At 38.0% G+C, this 24,339-nt stretch overlaps 1 protein-coding gene across 10 annotated transcripts in view; it reads right to left on the bottom strand.

Annotated features, from left to right (window-relative positions):
• LOC107697133 (afadin-like) overlaps positions 1-24,339 on the bottom strand; it is a 156,193-nt gene that overhangs the window by 33,220 nt on the left and 98,634 nt on the right. For 5 of the 10 annotated variants that reach the window (XM_016497776.1, XM_016497780.1, XM_016497781.1 and 2 more), the window contains 14 exons: positions 23,831-23,925; positions 23,464-23,717; positions 19,821-19,890; positions 19,628-19,731; positions 18,294-18,349; positions 14,738-14,943; positions 12,218-12,238; positions 11,277-11,422; positions 9,268-9,362; positions 8,101-8,366; positions 6,800-6,943; positions 6,240-6,438; positions 5,817-5,920; positions 4,370-4,450 (listed from right to left, as the gene is read on the bottom strand). In XM_016497776.1, coding sequence (XP_016353262.1) covers positions 4,370-4,450; positions 5,817-5,920; positions 6,240-6,438; positions 6,800-6,943; positions 8,101-8,366; positions 9,268-9,362; positions 11,277-11,422; positions 12,218-12,238; positions 14,738-14,943; positions 18,294-18,349; positions 19,628-19,731; positions 19,821-19,890; positions 23,464-23,717; positions 23,831-23,925 — 1,841 coding nt within the window. The remainder of the gene's footprint in view (positions 1-4,369; positions 4,451-5,816; positions 5,921-6,239; positions 6,439-6,799; positions 6,944-8,100; positions 8,367-9,267; positions 9,363-11,276; positions 11,423-12,217; positions 12,239-14,737; positions 14,944-18,293; positions 18,350-19,627; positions 19,732-19,820; positions 19,891-23,463; positions 23,718-23,830; positions 23,926-24,339) is intronic. The other 5 variants (XM_016497779.1, XM_016497782.1, XM_016497785.1 and 2 more) reach the window with 2 other exon arrangements.

Genomic DNA, 24,339 nt, shown 5'->3' with positions numbered 1-24,339 from the left:
CACAACGGGATACCACAAAAAACACAGTTCAATCACATATTTACCCTGCAAGCTGCTGTCTGGCACAGTCGGTATGGAAAAATATGCTTGCATCTGCAGTTCAGACATTAGACATTAACAGGAAGGTGTTGAAGTCTGAAGGTGTTCACTGATAACAGTACTTGGAGCAGATGCTCAAACCACAGAACTTAGTTTCCTTTGAAGGTCCTAAAACCACATGGAAGCAAGTAAACAAAGTCTACAGCTTCGAGGTCCCACCCTGGCGCTTCCTGTCCACGGAAAAGCTTCCCAAACCTGCCAGTGCAAATACAGGAAATTGGAAACCCAGCTTAGGCAAGATGAGTGCTTTCCAACCGAGGTAGAATTGAACTTCAGTCTTCACACCCCCCTCTTCAGTCTCAAAACACTTGTGGCGTATAGGGACCCGTATGCCAAACGCACAGCTTCCTGTTTAAGGCTTACGGTTGTGGATGTGATTCAGGGAGCTGCACGTGTAGGCATAAACGATCAAGTGTAATTTGTTAACAGCCCCAGGGAGTCAAGGCAGTGCCTGACCTCTGAACGAGATGATGGAGTCCACGGGGCACTAGGAAAACAGAAAATACATCTATTCACTGAAATTTGACCCGACATCATCATTTCCTGCCCCGATTAATCACCCACAACAAACACAGCAGTCAGGAAAAAAGCAGCCAGGACAGTAGTTTGCTCCTGAATGTAGCTGGTCCTTACCGACACGTCTAGACGGATGGAAGACAGATGGACTGCTGAGGCTGTCGGCTAATGGTGGGTGCAAAATATCATGACTAACACAAGAGGCTTTCAATAATGAGCTGCTTTCAGCCGATGGTCTTCATCACGTCTGAGTGGCCTCCATTCCGGCTCTAATGATCTGCAGACTCTTGGGCTGCTTGCTTCAGTTAAGAAAGAGACAAACAAAAAGGTCTGCCTTCCTTCACGGTCCGCTGGCGGTGCATTTAGAAGACAGATCAGTGTTTGGACACAAGGGAAATGTCTCTCCTATGAATATTTTATTGTAAAAGGACAGAGTTATGTCCAAGACATGAGTCACGACTCAATTTAAGAGTTTGGTTTTACGTGCAAGCTTGACATCCTTTGTTTCAAACATAAGAATGCCCCCAAGTTTTCCTAACTAACAACTTGGGATTGTCCTCTCATGTACTAAAATCTTGCAGCCCTTCTTGAATGACAGACACATCTGTAAACTTATAAATAGAAAATAGTGTCTATAATTCCCTACCTCTTCTCTTCAGCTCTGTGGACATGCAGAGTCAAGGTACGAAATGTCACAAATGTGATCATCTTGATGAACGCAAGCTGACAGCTTGAAGCATCTCTATTTAGACAAATGTAGGGGCTTGTCAGGTTTCATTTTGCCTGAGGACTGAAGTGAACTAGCTCTTGGGTAGGGGCTGCACCCACAAACATCAAAAGATCTCATCCCAAACCACAAGAAAGAAGTCCTGCATACCTAGAACAGTGGGTGGCCATACTGGTTTCTCTTCATATCAATTAAGGTTAGGAGACATAACGTTTGCAGAGACTCCGTGCAGGGCTCACATTCTGTTCTCCACTCTCCGAGTCCTCTGGAAATCCAGGCTCGCTTATGGGAGTCACATCCTTCTATTGTTGTCGTACATGAGATCAAGAAGCGCACAGAGAAGGAAGTCAGTGAGCTATAGTGCTCCAAACCAAGTACACAAACAAACAAAAAGTAGTTTTGCTTTGAAAAGTTAGGTTTGGCAATAAAACAGAAGACCGATCCTGAAGGCTTTGATTCTTGTGGCAACAACTCATTTCGGGGCTGAAGAAGAATGAATCCAGAAACGTGGGAAAATGTCAGGTAGGCACTCGTCAATGTGAAGTACAGAGGTCAGGATTTCCCTTGTTCTTCCCTCTGAATCTCAACACCATCCCAGAAGAGCTGTTATCGCACATCTGCAGCCTGAGCATATCAAGCCCTGTGATGGTAGCACGGCCATCCAGCTGGACTGACTCACCAGATTGTTTGCAACAAGTGATTCACTAACAGTGAGTCACTAACACTGCAATACATGGTGGAAAACTCAATGTTCAGAGCTTGCAATCATTATGCCTGTGACTCTGATTACAAGATACCGTTGTTTCTTTTTCCACATTTAAGTTTGAACACGTAGAAACGTACAGTACAACGTTATCTCAATCTAGCACAGGACAAAATGGAGATAGGCACCTTGCTAAACTATTCTTTATCTATACAGTCACTCTTATGTGTTTTTTTGTACGTAAACTGATATAGTTTTTAATGTGTGGCGAGATCCAGTAGAGAAAATTACCACCTGTACAATGTGCACGTGCATGTTTGTGCAGTCTGGTCGCATGACTCTGTTTACATTGGCAAAACCTTGCTTTCTCACACTTGATAACATTCACCGGAATTAATGTGTGCAAGCGTGCATGTCCTCATCCGGCATCTATATAGTCAAAAGCACCATGTTTCAGTTCCTAGAAAATTGATTGAAGTCATCAACTGATCTCAATTTTGCAACAGTGATAACATCTTTCAAAAAGTTGAAATGAGCAAAACAAGAAATAACGTTAATAATGTTATTTTTACTTTTAAATATATTAATTTTAAAAATATTTCTGTTGTATAAATGACCATTAGTTGAATGAAAATGAATTAACAACAAACAATAGTGTATTTATGAATGAAAATTAACCAACGTTTATGAACACTGGGCCTTATGTAGTTTATGACACACAATGATTTAACTAATGTTAACTAATTGAACCTTATTGTAAAGTGCAATCCTGACGGCAAACTATAATCCAACTAAAATCACTGTGCTGACTTTTTAGCACACCATTAATCTCTCAGTGTTTACTTGCTCACTTTCCCACATTAAAAAGACACACACTCCATGTCAAGTGGTTCCTTACCGGCTCCTTCCTCCCGACCACAGAGAACCACATGGTGCTGCGCTCTGCTCCGGAGTCGAGAATGAACTGAGGAATCAAATAATAACGGTCCACGAAAACTTATCCAACTGTTTCAAAAGCAGGCAGGTCTACTGAGGAGCAACTCCTGGGCTACATGCTCAACACAATATGCAAATATCTGAAGCCAGAGTAGAAAATACCACATCCAGACTGTTATTTAAGAGAAACTCCCACAACTCAATAACAGTTAGGTGAAGTTTTAGCGCAGTTCCAGCTGTGTCCCAGCTCCACACCAGGACAAATCGACTCTCCTCTTTAGATCCACCCCTTTGTCCCAGAGAGCATGCCTTACACCCCTTTTCACTCCTCCTTTCCTTCTCCTCCCATTTTTCACTCCTTCTCTCCCTTCTTTTCCCCCTGTTCTACCTCTACCAAGCTTTATACTTCCTCAGAGACACTCACAGATGAAAATAGAAGCAGTAAAGAGGAGGTTTTGCTATGAAAACGAACAGTTCCTGTTAACCCCCTTCTCCTCCCTCTACACCTCCCTTGCTTGCCTCTTCTCTGTTCCTGAACCTGACGCACATCTGGTGGGAAAAATGTTATTCTGTCCATCAAAGTGGTGAAAGACAGTCTACTGAACTGCAACTGTCTGTTCCATATAACCCACCGAGAAAAACCCAGTTTGAAAAATTAAGAAATATTTACTTGCACAGTAAAATCATAAACTGATCCATGTTGGATCTGAAAGCACTTTCTAACAGCATATATCAGTCAAACTAGTAAGAGTTTAGAGTATAAACAAAACCTTAATTTGCAATGTTGACATCAAAACTAACGAAACGAATCGAAACTTTCTATGCTTGACAAGTTTAACTGGTGGAATCATGCAAAACATGTAATATTTTAGCATATTAACTGAGCTGTAAACTCCAACATAATAGACTGCATTTTGTAAAAGGGGTGACGACCCAGAAGACATTTCCTTCTGCTGAAAGCAGCATACTAGAAAAGCGTTCAGTCCGACAAGGAAACAGAAAGATTTGCTTATGATTCCATTTCGTATCTGAATGTTTGACAAGCACACAGACCAGCTTGTGACTGAATCAAACAAAAGCATGTCCTCTTGAAAGCACATCCCTGTTTAGACCGTCTGTTATGACCTGAGCCTAGGAAACTATGCCACCACTAAGAATACAGCAGCCACCAACATCAGAAACCAAAAACCAATCCTCAGAAAGTTTAAATTGTTCTCATCAACTGTCAAACTAATCGGATCTAGTTCTAAGCCAAAACCCAAATGCCCCCCTCAAGGATTTAGGGTTTCATTCAATTACTCTCTAGATCAATTTTTATCACTGCCACAGCAGTCAGATCCATGCAAGAAGATCACAGTCTTTGAAAGGGGAGTAATATTAGTTCTTACCTTGGCTGCCACAATACTGAGGCCCATCCCATTGTGTTTCTTCAAAGTCACTGTCACAATTTCCGGTTCCTTCCGCATTGGCTGTAGAGAGAGAAGACAGGGGATTTTACTTGGGTTTTGGGGGGGGGGGGGGGGGGGGCTCGGGTCACTATTGTAACTTCGGCTTTAGGTCCACGCTGCTTCTGGAAGCTGCGTCTGGTGGCTGTTCCTAGAGAAAACTGAGCTAAGAGGAGGAGGAGGAGAGAGAATTAGGGAGGTTCTGCCACTGCTGGTTCTCAGAGCACAGCCGACCGCAGAGCGAAACGGCGGGCGCTGGAGACGAGTCAAGAATGAAAGCCACATGTGTCAGCTCCAGAGTGCATCAGGCCTCAGTGGTCTCGCTTACGCACAGGCCAGGCCTGGGAGAAAGAGACCAGCTTCCCACAGAGAGGCACCGTGCCAATACCTCTACTTTTGCGAGCCCCAAAGTGTAAATGGTGCACATGGCACGCATTCATTGTACAGGGAACTTTAGCTATGCTGCCCGTCCGTATTGTTGAGTACAGCTTTGGGGGTGGGAGCAGAGCTGGTTTAAAGCACAGTGGAGCTTTATGAACACTGATGGGTAATGCAAGAAATGTCCTTGGATGCTTTTGGTAAGGTTTTACAATAGGCAATAGGGCAAGCAATTTTAGCTTTGTTAAAGCATGTTCCTTTTGAAAAGGATTTTCTGGCATAGCTATCTTAATTAATGAATGCATAGACTACTAGAAACTCAGCTCCATCAGTAATCTAAAATAGTGTCTAAATACCCATTTGCTATTGGTGAATATTTTTTCCCAGCGTATAGTTGATGTCTGTCAACAAGGAACAATGCTTCAAGTGATCACTTGATCATAAACATTTTTTTTCTTTAAAATAATGTGTTATAAATAATGCACAGTACGACCAGAAACTGCAAACAAGGTACAATATGTGAGTTTACGGTAAGCATTGGTCCTGGGATGGCTGTAAGAAAAGGATGTGGGAGTGGGTGGGTTGGTTTGGCACAAGATCAAGCTGCATTCATCAGATTTCTCTGTGGTATTTAAACGCACTCCGAGCTCCAGCTTTGTCTGCTGTAGGGCCGACCGACATTGTGTAAAAATAAATAAAAAATAAGATTATGACATTATGTAACAAAAAAATTTACTTATGTAAAAATACGAGAAACATTAAAATAGACTAATTACAGGGGAGGAGGAGCATTTAAGGGCTTTGTGTGTTCAGGGTGAGGAGAAAGATATCATTTACAGTCAGTTCTTGGGCACTATGGTTAAATATTGCCCTCCGTGGTGTAATTAGTGTTGGCTGAAACCTAAGAGAATGTTAACTTGACAGAACACACACAGCTGTGCTAGCAACTGACATCAAAAATATCTATCTATCTAGCTATCTATCTATCTATCTAAATGGCTTAATAACTTACCAGTTCTGACGTGTCAGCTGAGAAGTGACTGTCACAATCGGCTCCTTCAAAATAGATGGTCCAAGTTCCCGGAGAGCGTGGATGAGGTGTCAATCGACAGAAACCTGGAGGAGAATGAGCAGATCAGAACACATCCACTAAATGATAAAACTTCAAATCCACTCACTGCCTGTGTCACACACCTGTAAAAACACACACACTCTTGCTCTCTTGAAAAAAAAACAAATACTGATAGGAATGGCAGCAAACAGAGAGTTGAACACAACCTTAACAAACCACATTCCACTGGCATCACGTCAGCCTTCAACAAAGGCAACAACCTCTGATTCACCATCCACCTGATACTTATTGTGCACACCGCAACTGACATCAAATGCTCTAAAAACTAATTTAGAATGGCAGCATTCTGTTTATCATCCATACCTCTCTGGCAAAGCGGCTCTAGGAACTCTTGGAATCCATTGGGAATGTTCCGCACCACGTCGCACGAGTAGCCGTCCTCGGGCAGTAGGAAAGGCAGCTGGAGGTCAGGGTCCTCTTCCAACTGTACTTCCCGCCCATCGCTTCGGGACAGTTCGTCCGCCGTGTTCTCGGCCACAGTCACCACGTGATCAATCAGCTCCTGTGAGCATGAAGGGGACAATGATCCTGATGGTACATAAGAACTCTAGGAAAACTTGACATGCTGCTGCTCTTCTCCTCCATCTCTACTTCGCTTTATAGAGTGAGTTTTGGAAAGATGGGGTGCATCTAATTCGGTCTGGGAGAAGTTCCAGAACAGCTAACATCAGTTACAGCACCTTTTAAAGTAATGAGTTTAATATTTCACATCAAACAAGAAGGTCACATTATGAGAAACCCTGAGGTTAGAGGAAATGAGCAGAGCTACTGTGAAAGAGGAGAACACCTGGTTCGGTTTATCTCAAAAAGGACACATGTCATCAGACCAGGACTACACAGCCAAAATGAGACAGTTCACTCACAGGAGGAATGTAGGGTTCATCAGGAGCGCAGTGGTAGTTGCTCAGCAGAGCGTTGAGCTGCAGAGAGTTGAGCTTGAAGCAGGTGTTGTTGATGTTCTGCACATCTTGCATGGAGTATTTGTCCATGGTGAGGAGGGTCGTTGCCTACAGAGACAAAGGGACAGTTACGATAACGTAATGTATTGGTTCATAGTCCATCTAACTAGGACTGAGGTTTTTAAACCTTTCAGGCCAAGCGCCACCTTTGATCAAACCAGAACATCCTAGAAGTACCATCTCGTCACTACCAAAATTCCCTCTAAGAAAGAATGTAGTCTATGTATTATTGTGCTATACAGACAAATTTATGGTAAAAAGGTATATATTAGAAATATGAAAAAGTAAATAAAAGTAAAACAAAAATAAAATAAAAATAAATTTTAATAATACTTAATTCTACTACTACTAATATAGTCTTTTAGTGTTACAAATGTTCTCTGCATACCGCTGGTTTGTACAATAATACAATTATGTATACATATAAACATATATATATTGATTGTTTGCACTAAATTTGCTGTTAGAGAAAATAAAAAACCCTCAATTTGTCACTTGACAGCAAGGTCAAATTTTAAACATTTTTTTAAGAGCAAACTGAAAAATAAAATAAAAAAACGCTGATCATGAGAAACAAAATATACAGTACACTTTCACTTACACATTCATGTACATTTTAAGATAAAATCTTGATGTTGAGAAAAAGTTGCCCATGTTAACTGTGAACTACCCCATACTGGAAAACAAAAGATTAGTGAAAGCATGAACAGGCAACAACCTAAGGTCACATTTTTATAAATGACGCATGCTGTTCCACCATCTAATAAAACAATCATTATATACACAACAGAAAAGCCATAAGAAAGTAACTCAGAACAGCTCAAGGGATTCTAATCCTGTTGTGCGTGTACATGCATGCTTTGCTGATGTTGTGGAGGTAAATGTCTGCAAAATAACAGAAAGACCTCTTTGTGTGGATGTGCCCACAAGAAAAAGGCTCATAAATGGGGCAAATCATGTCTCAATTAAAATCTAACCATGCCAAAACATTCTTACTTACTTTTATTCTTAATAAAAACAGTATATATTTGGACCAGATAACGTCTTATTTAAAATCTAAAATTGCCAAAATGTGTCTGTAAGGGTTTGGTTAGTGTGTAGTAAACATAATTAGTTTAACCTATAGCTTATAATGACTCAACTTTAATAGCTTAACTATAAATGCAACTCTGGGAAAGACTGGTGTATATATTTGCATGTGGTACCTGCACTATGCGACTGAGGTGGCAGTCTGCGGCCAGCTCCAAACCCTGTTTCTCAGCCCACGCCTCGATGTGGCTGAGCTGCTGTCGCAGGATGGCGCCCCAATAGTGCGAGCACAGGCCCGAGTCTGCCTCTGTCACCAGCTTGTTAAAGAGCCACATGTTGATGAAGTGGAAGAGCTGCGAGAACAGCTGAATGGTGAGGGCCGCGTTGACACGGCACCGCCGCAGAAGAGACATGGCGCCCGTTAATGTGTGCAGAACGTCCTCTGTGGAAAGTGGAAAGTCAGGGCTTTTAATGCAGTATAAACAGAAACAATACCATCATTCTTTTATTTATTTTATTTGCAATTATAATGATGCAATGTTATGAACTACCGCTGTTAGCTGGCACAGATATTTATACAAAAGGTTGAAAAACAAAGAATTAATCTTTTTTTTTTTTTATATTCTCTTTGAACATGTTTTTTTCTGTGGTTGGTCCCTGATGTGCAACATTTAAAATTGTGGTTCCTTGTAAAATAGGGTTGGGAAACACTCTTCTAGAGAACTGGACATGCTACTATGTTACTTAAGATGTTTTGCATGTTTCTGGTTCATTTCAGCAAATTTCTGTGTTGCTTAAGATGTTGATGCCATTCTAATCAAGAGGGCATGTCTGTCCACTTGTCCAAGTCATTTTGTTGAAATAGACTTATCAAAATAAGACTACTTAACATTCTACAATGACCAAGACAACAAAAAATTAAGATGTTGCAAGTTCCTTTAAAGAAACTGAAAGATATCACTGCTTTGGGGTAGAACATATCTGCTGTTGAGTTTCAAAACCACCACTAGGTGGTCCAATATAACTATTTCAATTGTAATTCTGATTTAGTTTTTTTAATCGAAATACATGCAATATCGAAAACTGCAACTGTTGATGAATCTTACACAGTTATTGAACTGAACTGAACCAAAACTGAACTGACTTGAGCTGAATAATGATACTATCGTCTTTTTAGAGCAGCTTTACATGACAATTTGAATTGGGCTCATATATGAAGAAGCTTGCATCAATGATTCAGTTATTTTTCTGTTTATTACTCTAAAGCTGCTCTGTTTTGTATAAAGCTCTATATAAATAAAGGTGACCTGCATCTGAAAACATGAGACTGGGTCTCTGCTCACCTATCTTGGGCCTCTGTGGGTTCTGTTCATCGGGATCTTCCAGGAAAGCTGGCATGTAGTTATTCAGATCTGACTGCAGGCAGTGCACCAGGTACCTGCAAGAACACGTTACTTAGTGACCATATATCCACCATCAAGGCCTTAAAGAACTTCCTGTAGAATCCCACAATAAATCTGAGACCTGGCCGCTTCACAAACCGCACAAAAGCGCAGTTGTTTCAGCTGGTCATTCCAGTGCTTAAAGGAAACGGAGGCGGTCCGACCACATTGTTTGTGCTGAAAACCGGCCCCAGGACCGTAACTCTCTCTCATACACCCAAACTACAGCTCAGCCAATACAAGCCAGACCCAGAGCATTCCTTACATTCAGCACATCCTGCCGCCTGACAATGGTTACAGGAACACAGTATGAACTTATTTTACAAATCACTTTTGTAATTGACCAATTACAATTAAATTATGTGATGATCAATTACAATTAAATGAATTGTTTTCATATGATATGGAAATAAAGCTGAAATTTACACACACACACACAAACACACACACACACTATAGGTCAAAGGTTTGGTATCAGTAAGACTTGTAATGTTTTTTAAAGAAGTATCTTATGCTCATCAAGGCTGAATTTATTTGATCAAAAATACAGAAAAAAAACAGTAATCTTGCAAAATGTTATTACAATATAAAATAATGCTTTCTATTTTAATATCCTTTCAAATATAATTTATTTCTGTGATGCAAAGCCGAATTTCCATCAGCCATTACTCCAGTATAAAGTGTCACATGCTCCTTCAGAAATCATTCTAATATGCTGATTTATTATTAGAATTATCAATGTTGGCAACAGTTGTGCTGCCAAAAATTTTTTGGGAAACTGCAATTATTTGATTAATAAAAAGTTAAAAATAACAGCATTTATTCAAAATATAAATCTTTTCTAACAAAATCTTTGCTACCACTTCTAAACAATTTAACACATCCTTGCTGAATAAAAATTTAAATTTCTTTCAAAAAAAAAGAAAGAATAAACTTTTACTGACCCCAAACTTTTGAACTGTAGTGTATATTGTTAGAAAATATTTCTATTTTAAATCAATTCTGTTCTTTTAACTTTTTATTCATCAAAGAATCCTGAAAAAAAGTATCACAGGTTCCAAAAAAATATTAAGCAGCACAACAGTTTCCAGCACTGATAATAAATCAGTATATTAAAATGATTTCTGAAGGATCATGTGACACTGAAGACTGGAGTAATGATGCTGAAAATGCAGCTTTGCATCACAGGAATAAATTAGATTTTAATGTATATCAAAATAGAAAAACGTTATTTTACATCATAATAATATTTCACAATATTAAATTTTTTCCCTATATTTTTGATCAAATAAATGTATATATATATATATAATGCACAAATTCCAAGTATGGGACACCATATTTGGCTACACGTCACGTCACTTTTTTCAGAATCAGCAAGAGCTTTATTGCCAAGTGTGTTTACACACAAGGAATTCATCTTGGTGGCAGGAGCTTCCAGTACAGAAAGTACAGACAGTGCAGACATACATATAATTTAAGGTAATAAAAAGAAAAATAACACTAATAATAACGGGAATAGACAATAAATAAACAAAATAATAAGTATATAGTAATAAAAAATATAGAGAAAATACAGAATTATGAATGTGCAAATGTGCTATTTTACAGATTTTACAGATAATTATAAATATATATACCCACAAAATTAAAATCAGTTCAAATATAAAAGTTAATTAAAAAGTTAACATTTTTAAATATAAACCAGAATGTAAAATTAAAATTAAGTTCAAAAGTGTACTTTTTACTTAAGCATGTATACACATATATATATTTTAATATAATGTTATATACAGCAAATGATATTTAAATAAATATACAAATATAAATTGAAATATGCTGTATAGGATGGCAGCTCTCTAGGTTTTGAAACATTAAGCGTAAATATGCATGCACGTTCAAACACTCACTTAAAAGCCATCTGAACCAGGTGAGCGAGAACATCCTGTGCATCTAGCGTGATGCGACTCAGATCCTTGTCCTGTTTGATGAAGTTCAGCAGCTCTGAGGCATTAGCCATCCAGAAGGCCAGAGCCCCGGCGATATTCTTCTGTTTCTGTAATGCACAGAGATGGGCCGTTACACACAGCTAAAGCAAAACAATCCGACGTACAAACAACAAAGAAAAGATTTACAGCCATGAAAAGCACTAAGTAGCACTCCCAGGATAGACATGTGCCTCTGTCGAACCCTCCCGGCCTCCAACAACCAGTCACCGCGTCCAGACAGAGTAGAAATCATTCACGTGTTAAAGTTAGCTCAAGCTAGGCACGACTGACTGGGAAGCTGCGGTGACTGGTTGCCCTGGATCCCACATCCCTGCAACAGAGAGGGGATACACACGGTCCGGAAACAACCGGACCTCTGTGTATACCTGCACACATCTATCCCACATGACGACGACAGCAACCCCCCATCCTGCCCCGACCCTCCCGAATACGTCATACTGGCCACAGGACGCATCCATAAAAACAATGACGTTAACCACAGACATGAAGTCAAATGAAAAGGAAATTAAACGTTTCCAAACAAAGCAAAAGAACATGGGGTAGTCTCTCATCCACACTGAAGTGCAGTAAGCAGAGGTCAAAAATGGAAGATGCCGCAATTAAAATGTTGCCGCAATTAGAGTTTGTTTTTTAGTATCACATGTTCCATGTTGAGTCGTAATGAGGGGTTATGAACTACTGTGTCCAGCTGTAGGAGGAGGGATTACTTAGTTGGCTTGGGTTGTTTGCTTTCTGTTATGGGGTGATAAAAGAGGCATGGAAGACGGAGCCAAGCTGACAGATAGAACAGAGAGAGAGAAACAGGAAGAATGAGACGCCTCCCTAGCAGTGCAAACTCCTACCTGATCACCTTCAGCAATCTCCTGTAGAGATAGTAGGTGTGGGGGAAGAGGGGGTGGGGGGGTGGACAGACATTCGACAGGACAGAGAGAGAGACTGTCAACAACAGCCATGGCATGGACAGAATTCACAGGCATGTAAACACATAGACATTCATGCTCACACGGGACAGGTCACAACATCATCCTGCACTCACTGCCGTACGGGACGTCAGAGTCATCTAGAGTGATTTTACTTGATTTTATAATTAATGGTGCAGTTTAAAGATACAGCTGCTTTTCTGTGATGCCAAGGATGAAATTTACAAGCCACTAGATAAATGCTCTTTTTTTTTTTTTTACTTTTTTAACTAGTAAGAAATACTTCTTAAGCAGCAAATCAGCATATTAGAATGATTTCTGAAGGATCCTGTGACACTGAAGACTGGAGTAATAATGCAGAAAATTCAGCTTTGCATCTCAGTAACACATTACGATAATACAATATATTAAAATATAAAGCAGTTCTGTTAAATTGTAATTATATTACTGCTTTACTGTATTTTTGATCAAATAAATGCAGAGTTGGTAAGCATAAGAGACTTCTTTCAAAAACCATTTAAAAAATCTTTTGAACAGTAGAGTAAGTGTGCTAATGAAATCATGAAAATTGTGGTTATTTTTGTTTTAAGGAGTAGATCATCCTTTCATGCATGCCCTTTTTAATGCTTATAAAAGAAAACTATGATTTTAAAACTCCTGATGTTAACAATCAGGGTTTGACTAATGACAAACCTACTAAATATTTTGATCTGTGTAGATAAAAAGTTACTTCAGATAAAAAAAAACATCCAAATTAAGAATATCCTAATGTCTTGCTATTTTAAAAATGGAGTACAGCTTTGCTACCAAGCCTTAAAAAATTAATTCCCTCTCTCTTTCTGAGATTGTGTTTCTCTTTTTCTAAGTTTAGGCCCTTAAACATGTGAGGCTTAAGATTTTGGATTTCTCAAAAATTCAGAAAAAGAAAATAAACATTTAAATGGATTATGACACTAATGCTTTTCTTTTTTTTAAGAGACCGACTGTATCCATTCATATAAACGACAGTCTGTTTTCTCATTTTAGACACTGAACTCCATTTAAAGTCTTGTAACAGGGAGTAAGGAAATGGACGATTTATTAAATAACTATTTGCATTTGAACATTTCTGTCAGTCTATGAGATATACGGTTTGAACACCTGGGTGGGCCACTCAAAACCTGCACGCGCTGACCAAATAAGAACATAAATAAACAGAGCATGTGGACCTCATTTCTGAACTGTAAAGAGGCATTTACATAGTTATTTGTGGTGACCAAATGATGAAAGTGAACGATGGCAATCCAATGAGGCCGTGTGCAGTGACTAGATAGTTGAGAAAAGTTTTACTTTATGCAAATGAGCAACAACGACTCGTTCATGTTACTGTGAGCAATTTCACTGTTCTGTAGAATTTGTATCAGTCCATATACAATGATACAGTAAAAAACATGATTCACTGAGTTTGATTCATGCATTGATAATCAGTCTCGTTCATAATATTTACACCACTGTGCAAAAGTTTGGGGTCAGTAAGACTTTTCTGAAGAAAATCAATACTGTTATTCAGCAAAGATGCATTAAACTGCTCAAAATTGACTAAATATATTTACAATGTTACAAAAGCTTTTGAACTTTCTATTCATCAAAGAATCTTGAAAAATGTATCACATGGCTTACACAAAAATATGTGCAGCACAACTGCTTTCAAAACTGATAATAATAAGAAAAGTTTCATTTCAAAAGGATTTCTAAAATGATTTCTGAAGACTGGAGGCTACTGAAAATTCAGCTTTGCCATCTCAGGAATAAATCACATTTTAAAATATAATAAAGCAGAAAACAGTTATTTTATAGTATAATATTATTTCACAATATTACTGTTTTTACTGTATCTTTGATCAAATAAATGCAGCCCTGGTGAGAAGAGACTTCTTTAAAAAAAAAATAATAATAATAATTTTTAAACGGTAATGTACTATACAAACACTTTTCCCTGTAGAAGCAACAAGAAGCTCTTTTTGTTTCTTTTTCTAGTGATACATCTCAGTATGGCCACTTGGTGACTGTCGGAAGCTGCTGAACCAAGCGCAGCTAAGAAAATATGGTGCATGAATCCGGTAAAACAAGGCACAGAGACACAAACACACACACAGACATTCACATACTAAACAAACACAGGGGAAACACTGAGTGCAGTAGTTTAAGCACTGTTTGCTGAGGCAATGACCTGAATCGATGAAAGCAGAGTGAAACTAGCTTTAACACTACAACTACAAAAGCATGTATAATGTAACTCCACGGACAAATCTCTACATCAGAGCTACAGCGACATGTCTAAAGTATAAATAATAGAGTTATAATATAATAAAAGTTACACACAACTTGCATTGTCAAAAATGTATAAATATTAATAATTATTATTATCAGAAGATAATTCTAGTAAAAATTGTCAACACCCACCTGGATAACTCCTTCCATCATGCTCACCATCTTGTTGACAATGGCGATGACCTTGTGTGTTCGCTCAAAGGGGCTGATGTCAGGCCGGTATTGGCTGGACATGACGTAACGGCAGGTCATGTACAGCACGTAGGTGGGAGACAGCTTGAAGTGCACCGTTGAGCTGTTGGTGTAGTTAATGATGGCAGACAGGAAGGCATCCTCGGCTATGGGGGGAAATCATGGGATAGAGGAAGCAGAGAGAGATTTAATTGGGAATGTACCAAGTTTTAATGTACCAGAAGAGAGCTACATTTTAGCATGCACATTCATTTAAATGGCAGTTACACATATACATTTAGTTTGTCAGCTGTGCTGTAAATTCCATGCTACTGATCACACAACGATCAGCACAACGAAATTAGCACAACACAACGGAAACCCTACGGTGGTCCAGTCGTCCACAACACAACGAAATCGCCGCAGCACAACGAAATTAGCACAACACAACAATAGCACAACACAACGGAAACAAGTCACAACAAAATGAAATCGCTGCAACACAAAGGAAATGCTCCCGCTCCCTTTCTTGGCCACTATAAGGGATGCGTTAAAACTAAGGACTCTATACCAGAGGTAATGGTCTAACGAAATTCAAATTTTGGGCATTTTACTGTAGTACCAATTTTTTTTTTTTTAATTAGCCAAGTCATTTATATGGCTATGCGAACTTAAAAGTGTCATTTAAAAATCCTAGTGCAGTAAGCTCTTTAAAATTAGTAATATTTTTAGACCATTAACTCTGGTAAGAAGCCCAAATTTGAGCTTTAAAGCATCGTTTACGTGGCCGCGAGAAACAGCGTTATGAAATGAATTCAACAGTAATAATATGTGCCAGTTCAAGAGTCCATAAAAACATTGGCATGGTATTGGTCTAGTAAATTGTTCAAAATTAAGGTTTGGTTAGTCCATTACCACTATATAAAGCTTGCACGTTAGTTTTTTTTTTTTGTATTTTCTTTGCAATAAGTGTAAATAGTCCTTAGATATTATTTATAGGCTATAGTCTATATAGTCTATATGAGTCCCTTGCTATCTCGGTGGTCCCCACCCCCTTGCTGCTATGTTACTACCCTGTACAACCTGTTTGCACATTCTTCTCTTGTATATTCCTGCTCATCTAAATATTTATTAAGCCTACAGTATACTGTCCTGTGCATTTTATTTTATTCTTATTTTTTATCTGACTTTTTCCATACCTATATTTATATATAATTTTCTTGTGTTTGTATTCTTTAATAATTGCACTGTCCATGGAGCAGCCCTGACTTACATTTCACTGCTGGTCATATATTCCCTATATAACCATGTATGTGACAAATAAAAATCTTGAATCTTGAATCTTGAATATAGTGGCAGATGTTTGCACCTCAGTTTTGTTGTACATTAACAGGATGCAATAGTAATGTAGAGTAAATTACTATATTTCTTAAAAAATATTAAATGGATGCCGCTATTGGGACAATAAAGCCCTCCATACACCTATACCCATAACCCCTATATAGTTCATTATTAAACACTCGTTATGCACATTATTTATTTTCACTTTTGGAATATTTTCTACATTGAAAGTAAATGCCTTTCTGATCTGATATGTGATGGGGGAAAAAGGAGAAGAGCGAGTCCAGCAAAAGGTGGACTTTAACTATGCTACTTTTATGTGCCTTACTCGCTACGCCACTGCTCTGTTACCTGGCGCGCATCATTTTTAATTTTGTGTGGCCACATTGGTGAGCATAATTAGTGTAAATAGCCTATATGTCAAAAAGGCTGGTTATTTGAACCAAATTAATATAAACACTCCGTTATTGGCACCATGATATGGGGTGATATATAATGTACTGTCCCATAGAAAATGTAAGGGTTTATGAAAATATATTGGATATCAAAATTTGGATTTCATTAGACCCTGCATTAAATCCCTTGACTCATTCAACTGTAACAGCGCTTAAAAATAAGCGCCGTATTATTAAAGAGGAGCTCACGCGTTAAAAAGTAGCAAATATATAGGCTATGTTTGTGTGCATAGGACCATTTCCGTTGTGTTGTGCTATTTTCGTTGTGTTGTGGCTTGTTTCCGTTGTGTTGTGCTAATTTCGTTGTGCTGCGGTTATTTTGTTGTGTTGTACTAATTTCGTTGTGTTGTGGATTTTTTCCGTTGTGTTGTGCTGCGGTTATTTTGTTGTGTTGTACTAATTTCGTTGTGTTGTGGATTTTTTCCGTTGTGTTGTGCTGCGGTTATTTTGTTGTGTTGTACTAATTTCGTTGTGTTGTGGATTTTTTCCGTTGTGTTGTGCTGCGGTTATTTTGTTGTGTTGTACTAATTTCGTTGTGTTGTGGCTTTTTTCCATTGTGTTGTGCTAATTTCGTTGTGCTGTGGTTATTTTGTTGTGTTGTACTAATTTCGTTGTGTTGTGGCTTTTTTCCATTGTGTTGTGCTAATTTCGTTGTGTTGTGGCTTGTTTCCGTTGTGCTGCGGCAATTTTGTTGTGTTGTGGCGATTTCTATGTGTTTTGGAGATTTCGTTGTGTTGTGCACTACTGGGCCACCGTACATATCAAATCAAAAGCATGAAACTAAACAACAGATAACAATTACAGAACACACAACATGACACAATATATAAACAACACATTTTCTAACACACAACACATGACACAACATAACAATAACATGACACATAACATAACAGCATACATAACATGACAAATAACATGACAACACACAACATGGCACATAACATGACACAACATATAACCATAACACATAACACATATCGTAATACACAACACATAAAATAACGTGACAAGACACAACATATAACCATAACACATAACATAACAACAGGTCTTCGTAAGCTTATTTTTCAGCTAAATATGTAAACTGGAACGTACAAATGCAAATGAAATATATAGTGGGTGATTTTCCACTTAGGGTTGTGTTGTGCCAGTGGTCCTAGGCCGTTTTTGTTTTGTTTTTTGTCCAATCCATCCATGCAACTGCACAGAATTCCTTCTCTGCCTTCTGGCATAATACTCACTCCTGCCACCTAGTGGCACAGTGGGACAATTATATATTCTATATATTATATATTCTATTATAATTTAAGAATTTTTTAATGGACAGAATGAGTCCATGAGAATGAATTTAGATAAATTAAAATCTAATTTATTTTGAACTGACTTCATGATGAAATGGGTTTATTAGCAGTGATCAATACTTTCCATCCATTGATCTGAGGCAGCTAACCATTAGTGATTTCTATAATTAGCTGGCTGTTTTGCTTTATAATTGACACAACCAATGAAAGAAAATGCATGCCACCATCAACCAGGTCAAGTGGAAACACTATGTTGTGTCTGCAACACCCAGCCAATGCCAAAACATGTAAACTTAACAGCAAGTTAAAAACCCACCACACACCAGACAAAACACACGACCCAGTTAAGGTCAGATCGCGGAAATTAAACCAGCACAAAACGACTGGTTTTGCTTTGCAGATGGACGTGATACTCACAGTTTTCCCTGAACTCGATGCTGGCCGGCAGAGTGAGCTCTGGGCCGTCCTGGGACCTGCGGGGAAAGAATTGTTGCTCGATGAACCAGTTAAGATAGGACAGATTGACACCGCTGTCTACAGACGCCCACCGCTCCAGAGATCCCGCTCCTGTCCTGCCGTACAACATCCTGTCACAGATGCCAAACTGTGCTGTGCGTGTTTGAATGTGCGTTCTCATCTCCACTGGATTATTGATGACAAGACTGAAGCCAGGTGAGCGGCGGGCTCAGGTGTCTCAGGTTCAGACAGGAAAAGGGTTAGGTTACATACAGAGACCTATACCCAGCACCGACTCCATAGAGACCCTCGCTGACTGATAGCTGATGTGCACTAAACCTGCTGTTACTAAACAGAGAATTTAACGAACATGGCATTGCTTTGTGTCATTTACTAAACCATTTGTTCTCACATTTTCTACACTAACTGCAGAGCAAAATCCACAGAATTCTGAATTATGTATTTTCAACATCACATCAAAATCATCCAAATAAAAGATAATAAATAAAAAGATTATAATAATGAATTATGAAAAATAAGGCTAGGATCATTTACTTAATAAAATAATACTTTTTTATTATGATTTTTATTTTTTATAATATTTAGATTTTTATTTTAATGTAATTCATTTTTAATAGTAGTAGTAATAATAATAATAATAATAATAGTAATCATTTATTATCGTTTTTATAACTACTACTTTCTAAAAAAAAATGCCCCTGGCTTTACTTTGCATTGTCAATTTGCATAATTATTTTTATTATTTCCTCTTTCTTTTGGAACATTGGAACAAAACCCAACATGATGCTTTTATTTTCTGCGAAACATTCTTAGAAAAATACATAATAATTAAATGTGCTGTGAAATTAAATGTGTTAATCTGACAGTACTGCATTCTTATTTTTAACTAAAAGAATGAACAAATTAGCCAAAAATATTTATACTGTATGTGTGTGTGTGTGTGTGTATATATATATATATATATATATAAACACACACATCTGACAATATAACGCTTTCATTCAGTTTTGCGTAATTCTGAAAAACTGATCAGGACACTAAAGGCTGACAGGACGAAATGAAACAGTAGAGACACTTAACAAAAATAATTTATCAAACTGAATAAATACACATATATCTTATCTTGTTTTCTTTCAGAAATATTTAGAACGAATTGTGATTAAATATTTAAAATGATTGACGGCCTCAAATCTCAAAAAGTGAAAGTCGGAATTTTTAATTTTACAGACAAAAAAAAATGAAAATTAGGCACACAGAGTCAGCTAAGTTCTTACCTTCCATCATGTTTGTTAAAGTCCTGTTGTTCTCCTCTAATCATGGGCTTCACCAGGCCTCTTTCACTGTTTCCTGAACGCTCCATCTCCAGCTTCCCTGAGCTCTGAAACCACCAAATATCCCATTAGAGATCCGTCACACCACACACAAACACATGCACAAAGATCCAAAAGAAACATGCCGATGTGATACCTTGCTTGTAGGGAGAGCAGAGCCACTATGAAAGTCCCCGTGAAGGTCAAAGGTCGTTTCTGGGACACTTCTGAGAAACACAAAAAGGGGAGGGGGGTTTAATAATTTCAGCAGATGACATGGAAGTAAACGGTATCTGTGGCCAAACAAACAGACACACACAATATAACCACCTCCATACACTCTAAAACACACAGCTACATAAAACCTGAGCTGAATGGAAAGTCAAACAAAAGCAGCAGCTCACAGCCTCACGAACACCGGGATACTACTGTGTGTATGAGCTCTGAAGACAATCAGTAACACAGACATTCTTACCAGCCTAAATAAATGAGCCTAAAGATACACCCGCACAGTGTTTGAATACAATTATACCAACAAAAAAATAACCGTAAATGACAAGATTAGAAGGCAGCAAACCGCTACCGTGTTCAACAGCTGTCAAACAGCTGTTTCCAGCTCTTTGCATCCAGATGAGACATAATATATCCAGGTAACATCTAAACTGCAGCTTGGGAATGGGCAGTACGTCCAAACATTTCCATGACATTCATGACATTTCCAGCTAGAAACAGTTTACATATTAAATAACCATGTGGTAATGCCCATTTCGGATAATCCAGTGAATCAAATACTTTACAAATAAAAAGTACAGTACTTTTTTTGGGAACTTGATGGACATAAACCAAAATATATGATTATACTGATAATAAATCAAGCCTGGCATCAGTGCAAAAACAGCTTCATGTTATGTAACTCCAAACAGTACAAGTAATATTATAAAATGCATTGTTCTGACTTCACTGAGCCACAAAAAAACAGCCTTTATTGTGATACCACATTGGCAACCATAAACAACTTAATTTCTTAACGTCAAACATGTCCTCCCAAGAACCTTTTTTTTTTTCTAAGGTAGTGTATATAGAACATTTCATTGCATTTATGTTTATGTTTTCACATAACACAAATCAAAAAAATCAGATATTACAAGGACTGAGTCCTTGTCTGATCCTTGCCATCAGCAAGCTTCCATGTCCTGGAATGAGCAGTGCTGTAATCCAGCAGAACATCAGGACATCAGATTAGAGATTCTGCTTACCGCTACGAACACGTTCGCTAAGAGACGGCATGTATTCACATCAAATTAATGCAGGAAATGAACCTAATTGAACCTAGACATTACAGACGAATGGCCTGAAATGAACGCAGACTTAATTACTGCACATTCACATGCATGCCAATAGGATGTGCATGGAATAAAAGCTCACACAAACATCTCAGACAACATTACTTTGTAAAGTTGCATAAAAAAAAAAAAACACAAGAAAACTCTGGGAGAGCTTTATAATGAATCTTCATGGGGGGAAAGCTCACATGTTCTAACAGGGTCATAATCTAAGAATAAACAATTACTAATGAAGAGGTCTGAGAACAATTTGTGTTATGCAATTAATGTTGACTGTTCAACGCCTTAAAATAAACGCAATCAATGTAGCGTCTCTTTTTTTTCCCCATATCCTGAGGCTATGCTAATGTTTTCCCCATGCTAAAAATGTATACTTTTATTTAGCAAGGATGCACTTAATTGATCAAAATTGACAGTAAAGATATTTAAAATTGTACAAAATTTTATACAATTTTTCGCTGTTCTTTTGAACTTTCTATTCATCAAAGAATCCTGAAAGAAATGTACCACCATTTCCTCAAAAACATATGTAACATAATATATAAAATATCATATAGTGAATTACATTTTTAGATAAAAGTATGAAAAGTCCATGTCAACTAACCACAAATACAGAACGAATCAAAAATAAAGGAAGTTTTAGAACAACCCTATATATTTAAGAGTTACAAGAACAAATGTTTTAATTAGCATTTTATGATTAAATAAACATTGTACTGTTAAAAATATCAACATTTAGCAAGCTAAATCAAAGTTTGTTGGTAACAAACAAAAACAACAAATCTTCATGGTCACCTGATCACTCAAGCGGAGTGTTTAGGCTCCATGAAACATGTGTAAAATGTGGATAAACTCACCAGGACAGCTCTACACTCCTCTTGCTCCTGTCTGATATGTTTAACAGTGGAGTACGGCGAAGAGTGTGTGTTGGTGGGAGCGTCACTACACTCCGCCCTGTCTCAAACACAGCGTTTCTCTCTGAAATGACACAGGGACACACCCCTCTCCAACCCACGCTGATCAGATTATAGAGTCTCTCTGCGCCTGTGGCCGACATAACCTTCCGCTCACCCTCTCCCTGTCACTCTTCCAGCCTCTTTTCCAACAGTTCTCATAGTAAAGGCAGCATTTAACACTAGAAATCTGTCAGGACAGTCACTGCAGAGAAAATCCAAGTGCAAAACCTGTGAAACTCCTGTTGTCATGGTAGCAGAGCATCCCATAACATAATTCGCACTGGTTGTTCAGAGAGACAGCAGAGTTACAGATACACACACCATAAAGTGAGACACTTAGATATCAAAAGACTGCCATCTAATGACTCCACAAGTACAAAACATCTCATGAGCAACTGTGCCATATTTTTCCACTTTTGAAGCATTTTGACATCAACTTATTCAACCTTTCTTACATGAAAAAAAAAGCCATTATTTAGCTTTTCATGACCACTTTCCAGCTTCACTCCAACTCTTAGAATTTAATTGTCTGTTTTTGTTACTGTACCTTTTGGACTCCTTTCTTCACCCACATTTCATCATATTTTGATGTGTGTAAACTGTCTGTTAAGAACCGGCAAGTCTCTAGAGCTCTAAAAACCTAAATTAAAACAATTGATAATGTTTTTACAGTACAGTCAAAAGTTTGTGGTAAGTTAGTTTTTTTTAAATTTAATTTAATTTTTTATTTTAAATTAATACTTTTAGGTCACACTTTAGATTGGGGGCCAATTGGTCAATGGGCCAAACTGACTATTAACTAACTATTAACTATGACTTTTTGCCTCAAACTCCTAATTTGCTGCTTTTGCAGTTCTTTTGAACTTTCTATTCATTAAAGAATCCTGAAAAAAGTATGATGCAATAAACAGGCTCTAAACGGTCTTCATGTAGGATCGAGAAGTCAGATTCATTTAAGTGAATCAGATCACTGTTCATGTGAATGAAAATATTCAAAAGAATGATTCACCTGTTAACCTGCAGAATTCGGAGGTGTTTTATACATTATTTTTGTAGTTAAATGCTGCTGTTTGACACGTTTTCGACTCAGAAATAGAAACTGAAGTGTTTTTCTAGTTGTATTAGTTGCATTTAGAATCAATTTACCTGTTCATTCTCATGCTGTCATCCTAGCAAAGATCCTCAAAAAAGATATTAAATATCTTCAAATGTAGTTAGCTACTTTTTGTTAGTGGCTTGAAGTATAGCTAATGACTTTTTTAAAGAGTAGCTTGGCAAGCTATAGTTTCAAAGAAGCTTCCCCATCACTGCGTCTAATGTTACACAGTACAACAGATGGTTCCTTGTGCTGCACTGCCACAGCTGGTCAATAAAGGATCAGTAGTCGGCTACTGACAACTGTATTAGTTCAAATCTTTCTGGACACACTCAATGTGATTCTTATCAGGTTATATTTGCTTTTCAGCTCTATGTGGCTGCTCTTAAAGAAAAAATGTCTCACCCTGATTTGTGTCTGCCCTTCATCATGGGCCCTGGGTCTCTCTTGGACATGCTGTGGTCATAGCTGGGGTCTACGAATTTGAAGACGTGAGTGGCTCCGAACTGGACGGTCACCCCGCTGCGCAGAACCGTAGTGTCAGAGATTCGCTGTCCATCCACGAATGTCTCAGCATCCAAACTGACAGGGGTCACAGTCACCAGCCCGTCCTCATGCATCAGTTCACAGTGGTGAGGCAGAATCCCAGGCCCAAACAGCTGCGGTGCAGAAAAAAAATCAGGCATGTGTTGGACGCTTTTTTAAATGTGTTTTTCACCTTTTATTGTTCTACACTGCTGCGCAGAAATGGTCATTTAAGCATTTTCCTTACCTGAATGTTTCCTTCTTCACTCCGGTCAGATCCAACCTCAGTGAGGCTATGCTGTAATCGGTAAAGTTTGGGTTTATCCCTGGAGTCTGACCCATCTGCAGAGCAGCCACAGAGCAGTGAGACACACACATTTGAGTTTTTCTGCATTTCACTCACACTCAATACAAAACAAGCATGTGCATGCTTGCACAACCCATTAGTGTCACTTCTAATTTTTTTTAAAGAAATTAGTACTTTCATTCAGCAAGAACACATCAAAATAATAATAAAAAAAGTTACAGTAAAGATATTTGCTACAAAATAATTAAATTCTGAGTAAATGTTATTCTTCTGAACTTTCTATTCATCAAATAACCTTGAAAAAAATTATCACGGTTGCCACAAAAACGGTTGCAGCACAACTGTTTTATAACATTGGTAATAAGAAATGTTTCCTAAGCAGCAAACCAGCATATTAGAATGATTTCAGAAGGATCATATGACACTACATTTTAGAATATATATATATA

This window comes from Sinocyclocheilus anshuiensis, unplaced genomic scaffold, assembly GCF_001515605.1.
Source record: "Sinocyclocheilus anshuiensis isolate Anshui unplaced genomic scaffold, SAMN03320099.WGS_v1.1 scaffold38, whole genome shotgun sequence".
In the NCBI taxonomy this organism is placed as follows: Eukaryota; Metazoa; Chordata; class Actinopteri; order Cypriniformes; family Cyprinidae; genus Sinocyclocheilus; species Sinocyclocheilus anshuiensis.
The sequence above is the reverse complement of the archived record's forward strand: the minus strand, read 5'-3'. Positions and strand labels throughout refer to the sequence as shown.